Here is a 5,792-nt window from a genome sequence, read left to right as displayed (position 1 = left end):
ACACAGCATGATATACTGGAGATCTGACAGTAAGCTGGATTCCTATGCCAGCTGGCCTGCCACTGGACCCTGACAGGACACCTGAGAGACCTAACCTGCTGTCCTCCTCCATGCTGAAGTTAAGAGAAGTCACATAAAGGCAGCCTCCAGCTACAAGCAGACTCCCTGACCATTCAATGTCAGGTCCAGAACCAGTGTTCCCACAATCAAAGCAGCAACATCGTAACTGAACTCCCCTCAAGACCCGGGTCTCCACGATACTGAATATTTTGCTGGTTCTACCATGTAGGAAAACTGGCAAAATCCTTCCAGATCCCAAAAGTAGTGTGCAGCCAGTGTCAAAGGAGATCCAGGAACAAGGAAAAGAGTGGGGAGGATGGGAATGAAACAGAGAGCCTGCAATGGCTGGTCTGCAGCTAGAAATGGTCTCAAACCATATCCCTTCCTGCCAACTAGATGAAGACCAATCACGCACCCCAAAAGCACAGTCACTGGTGTGGTATGTCTATTGCCCAGGGGCAGCAGTGGTGAGTGAAACAAGCTCCACAGTATGTGCCTAGATGCAGCATGTGCATCCTCTTCCCATCTCTGTGTGTCATTTGGCAAAAGGAAGGGAGGAAAAGGAAGGAGGGAGAAACAGCTGCCATTCACCAGAAGTTAGGGAAAAGCAAAAAGAAGCTGACAATAGCTGAACTGAGCACTCTTTCATGTAAAGTGTCTCCATTTCTCCTGGTACCAATCCCAACTAGAAACACGAGCATTTTTTCCATTTAATAATAGGCAAGTGAACCCCCTCCCCACCATGTATTTCTACCTTTCCAGGCACTTGAGACATTTTTTCTCAGACTAAACAAATCAAACAGAATGACACCAAAGCAATAAACAACTCCCCTTTTAACTGAGATCAAACCTGTAGGCATTTCAGCCAATTATGTGACTATTTTTGAGAGGTAGGAGGCTACCGAGAATCAGATGAGACCTGAAATGCTTAAAGAACATTAAGCATGATTGAAGCACCAGCATTCCCCTTTCATGTAGGAAGATTCATTACTTCAATTCATGGGTGTTCCTTCTTTTTACTCAGAGTGCTAAGAGTTTGCTTAAGGAAACAGATGGTAGCTATAATAATGGCACCTTTCCGAAACTGAAAGAAACAGTAGGGGCACCATATAATTAAGGCAGAGAATCATATGTTTGTACAATTTGTATAAATTAATCAGGTGACATTATAAAAGCAAGATTTCCAAGTCTAAACATGAGGCAAAATTCACAAAACAGTAGATGTAGCTTGTGTACCAACCAAAGCAAATGTAGTCTAGTGCAGATAAATAGAAAACTCAGTGTATTTTGCCTTCCCCCAATCATGCTAAGCATATAAACAACACAAATTGAACAGGATTTGAATGGTATTTTTTCAGTGGCACTTGAAACGTTTTAAAGGAAGGGTTCCTTTTTTTCCTGGGGTAGAGGGTGAGGGACTTTAAGAGAAAGGTCTGCTGGTAGGTCATTGCAGCCTGGGGAATAGCTTTAGGAAACAGCTTTTTTGTTTTTTGGAGACACTTTGTGGGTACCTACAGATGTTTAGTGGCTGTGCTCTAACTCATGGTGCTTTACACAGAGCTCCATGAGTTAGATTGCCCCCCTGGCCCAACAGATGTTTGCCTTTTGGGTCAGCGGGGCTTGAGCTCGCCTGCACTGGCTCTAGCCAGTAGGTGGGGGTGCCCCTCTTCCCAGCCCTGGCCATGGCAAGGCCAAGCCAGAAGCAGTGTGCTGCCCTTGTTAAGAGGCTTGGGCAGGGGGTGAGGTAAGGGGGACCCCCGCCCCTGGCTCGAGCCTCATGACAGCAACAGCTTACAGCTGCCAGCTGGGCTTTGCTGCAGACGGAGCTGGGGGGGTGGAACGGAGCCCTCCCCCCGCTACCTCAGCTGAGGTACTGGGGAGAGCTGGGCCTGACCTGCGAAGCGAGGGTGATCTCCGTTCCTCCACCTCCCCACCTGGGCCTCTTTACAGCAGCAATAGCAGTTACTAACTTGGCTTTGCCGTGGCTAGTGCTGGGGAGAGGGGGTGGGGTGGAAAAGAGCCCCCTCACCTCATGGGCCCAGCCTGGTTCCCCCCAATACCCCAGCCAAAGTATTGAGGGGGGGAAGGCTGTGAGGTGAGGGGGCTTCTTTCCACCCCGCACACCCCCCTCCACCTCCGGCCAGGCAAAGCCCAGCCAGCAGCTGCACGCTGCTCCCTCCCCTGCTGGAACCTGAAGGGAGTCGGGCAAGACCCTCAAGGAAACCCGAACACAAGTTCCCTACGGCACCCTTCAGCTAATAGCTGATTTATTGAGGGTTTGTTTTTCATGCAATCAGCCATTTTAAAGGCCTTCTGCAGCCGTGCATGTGTTGTAGAGCACTTTCAGGGCCCCAACCGTAAAATGTAAAAAAAATGTAACTTGTATAAATTCTCTGTGAGTTCATGCATTTGAATGAATGAGGTCTGCCCTGAGAGGATGTAAAAGCACGTTCCCCAGGCCGGTGAGGGAACCCACCAAATTGCAGTAGGTTTGAGTGCCATCAGCACATGACACCATGTAATTGGATAAATTTATCAATGAAAGGGATTACCGCAAGAATAGGCAGTGGCCATTGAAGAGCACTATAATAATCAGTCTTGAAACAAATAAAAGGAAAAGACCCCTAAAGGTCACTGTAAATAGTACTGCAATTGAAGTGAAGTTACCTAAAAATACAACCACACTAACAGCAGGAAAAATGATTTGGGGGCACCTTTGCTAAGAAAATGCTTAGATATTACAACAATTTGCCCTTCAGGAGAAGGGCAAGAGGAGAGCTCAACTAAATTCACTTATCCATAAGAGTGCTTTGATGCTCCTGCCCTTCTTTTTTTGTGATTAATATATACATTTACAAAACAAAATAGCAGTGGTATAAGCTTCATTACATTCTCAGAAAGGCAATAAAACAAATACCTACTCATTCAAAAGAGGATCTGATTCATTTGAAAAGAGAAGAGATAATAAGAGATGAGAAGAGAAGAGATGAAAATAGAAACAGGATTATGAGGAGCATTACTACCAGAAGACCATATGCAGAAAGGCCTTTCCTTAGATTTCAGTTTTGTTTTCATATTAAACATTCTTTCCACCCAGAACTCTTATTAAAGATGATAACAAAACCACTCCCTCTACTCAACAAAATCAAGGTAGTTCATCTGCCTACTTCCATTTATCTTTGATATATAGATTTGTCAGCTTACAACATCAGCCATCTTGTTATTTATTTCCTAGTATCAGAAGAAAACTAAAAAGGGTAGTATGCAATACTTAAACACAATATTAATTCTGTTGGGGTAATTTTTTATCAAGTTTCAAGAGTGGTAATGAATAATACCTCGAGAATTTTGTAGTAACAACCCACCAGTATGCTTTGCATGATAAAGAGATGCAAGACTTATAACACCTGTCAACTGTCTAAGAATAACTGTCCAAAGAAGCTGTTCTCAAAGGATGCAACAAACAGTACTCTTCAGTGTCCCGGTAATCAGGCATATGGTGTACATTTTGTAACATGTTCACATTCTTGCATGAATAATATGCATCAAAGTTCTCTTGGACCTCCAGTCAATCATGAATCAAACCATGACAGGCTGCTGTTCAGTCCTCGTTCTAAATATTTACATATTTAAAATGTTTCAGGAAGCTTTAAAAACTAAGCAAATGTGTCAGAGATCAGGCTAACATTTCTGTAATCTACTTGCTGCAGTTTTTATTCTCATTCAGATGTTAAATTACATTTTCCATAATTAATGCATTCAAATCTTTGCCCTTGTGAATATGCAATTTAGAATCACCTAAAATAGACATTGCCACACTTGTCAAGTATTCAGGCATTTCGTGATTTCATATGGTATCGCATTCTTAGATAGCTTTGCATTACCCTCCTTCCCCCTACCCATTCTTCAGCTTCAGCTACGTTTGGGCTGCAGAAGAATCAAGGCTGGTTTATATTACTTGACTGTGCCAGCAGCTATAAAAAACAAACAGCTCTTCAATACTATCCTTCTAAACCTGGCTTCATTAATATTACATAACTGAAGCGGTTTTTAGACAGAATTAGATCCCGCTAAATATATTCAGCATCAGTATGAACACGTTAGCCCTTATGTAGATGACTCAAACATTTTCACTCCCATTAATGCAAGGAATGCTACTTCAATTACAAGCATTTTTCTAAAAAACCCCCTATAAAATCACTAACATGTCAATATAGCATATCATTTAAGACCAGCAGCTCCTCCTACCAGTGCACTGGGAAACCGCATTTAATCTCTGCATCAATTCTTTTAAGGCCATTTCTTCATTTCTCAGCCAACTTCTCATTCTCTGGTAAAACAAAAAAGATCCACAGCAAACATGTTTCTCCCTGCTCCAAGAATGAAAAAAACTACAGCAGTGCTCCACAGCCCTGCATTTCAATGAATCCACAGAGGTTCCCTATCAGCACAAAAGGAGGTGTAAGTCCATACTTCGCTCTGCAATGCACAGGCGAGGCGTATGCTGCTTGAAGCCGGAGTCATGAATGTTAATTACATCAGGATCACTTAAAACTTCTATCTCCTCCTCTGTGCCCCAGTTTGTTCACAGGATAGCTCATAAAAGCCAGAATTAACGTGAAGCATTGATTAGACAATGTATCACAAATATCTCTCAGACTGAAGCAGGCGCTGGAGAGAGCTGCACTGAATCAGCAGCATGTTGAGGAAACAGCAGCAGTGTGAGCTTAAGCAAGCAATCCAGCAGAACTGCACAAAGCACCAATCTCATTCTAAAGTGACCATTAAGCTCCTTTATACCTTTTTTGCCGATTCCACCGCTGTCTAGCTGGTGTTAAGGAAAATTCATTCTCACTAGAGGCCAAGGGGCAATACAGTTTCGTTAGGGCGAAGAATGCATTTATGTTCTTCTTGTTATAGCTAAAATGTTGCTCTTTTTGGTTTGTGCCTGATGTTTAACTGTTCAAATGCTTTTTAGCAACAGCCTGACTGTCCTCTACACCTGTATTTCTCTGAAACACAATTTCTGACATTATGGCATTGGATTCATAGCAATGGAAAAGACTAGACTCCACCTAGCACACGGATCTACTTCTCTGCAGCTCTTCCCCACCATTCATTTTGAATGCTCTTATCCAGACTATCTTGAAAAATACCAGACAATATTAATTTCACTTCTGGAACATTTATTTTTGTTGATTTTTAGCTACATTCTCCCCTTTTTATGTTTATCCCCCCTGATTCCAGTTATGCTCCCTGCTATTACCTAAGAATTTTAACTGCTAATTTTTAAGTTAATTGGCTCTCTCACAAATATCTGCATCAAAAAGAAACCAAGAAAGTTCACACACACAGAGTCATATACAGATTACACATTTATACATATAAATAAATAAAAGGACCAATTTTGCTTAGCACAAAGGGCTTAGCATTTAGTTTCTACAACAGTTATGTGGCTGACAAAAAAACAATAATTCTTTCAAGGGAAACATGAATCCTTGTGGTGATTCATGGGTGACTGGTACCACCTTAGTTGAGGGGTATGTGCCACCCAGCAACCAGTCAGCAACCAGGGGGCAGTCCCCCCCGCAGCCAATCTCACCTCCTGGTGTGGGGGGGTCCCCCTGTGGCTGAGTGGGCTAACCAGGAAGCGGCCACGCCACTCCTGGAAGTGACCGCTGCGCTTCATCCAGGTGCTCCCACTCCCTGGCCAGCACTCACGGGGGTGGGCA

At 43.3% G+C, this 5,792-nt stretch overlaps 1 protein-coding gene across 1 annotated transcript in view; it reads right to left on the bottom strand.

The window, feature by feature from the left end:
* MCF2L (MCF.2 cell line derived transforming sequence like) overlaps positions 1-4,703 on the bottom strand; it is a 270,182-nt gene extending 265,479 nt beyond the window's left edge. Inside the window, exon 1 of the mRNA XM_019524969.1 lies at positions 4,309-4,703. Coding sequence (XP_019380514.1) covers positions 4,309-4,387 — 79 coding nt within the window. The 5' untranslated portion in view covers positions 4,388-4,703. The remainder of the gene's footprint in view (positions 1-4,308) is intronic.
* Between the last annotated feature and the right edge of the window lie 1,089 nt (positions 4,704-5,792).

This window comes from Gavialis gangeticus, unplaced genomic scaffold, assembly GCF_001723915.1.
Source record: "Gavialis gangeticus isolate Ggan-Ray unplaced genomic scaffold, GavGan_comp1, whole genome shotgun sequence".
NCBI lineage: Eukaryota > Metazoa > Chordata > Crocodylia > Gavialidae > Gavialis > Gavialis gangeticus.
The sequence above is the reverse complement of the archived record's forward strand: the minus strand, read 5'-3'. Positions and strand labels throughout refer to the sequence as shown.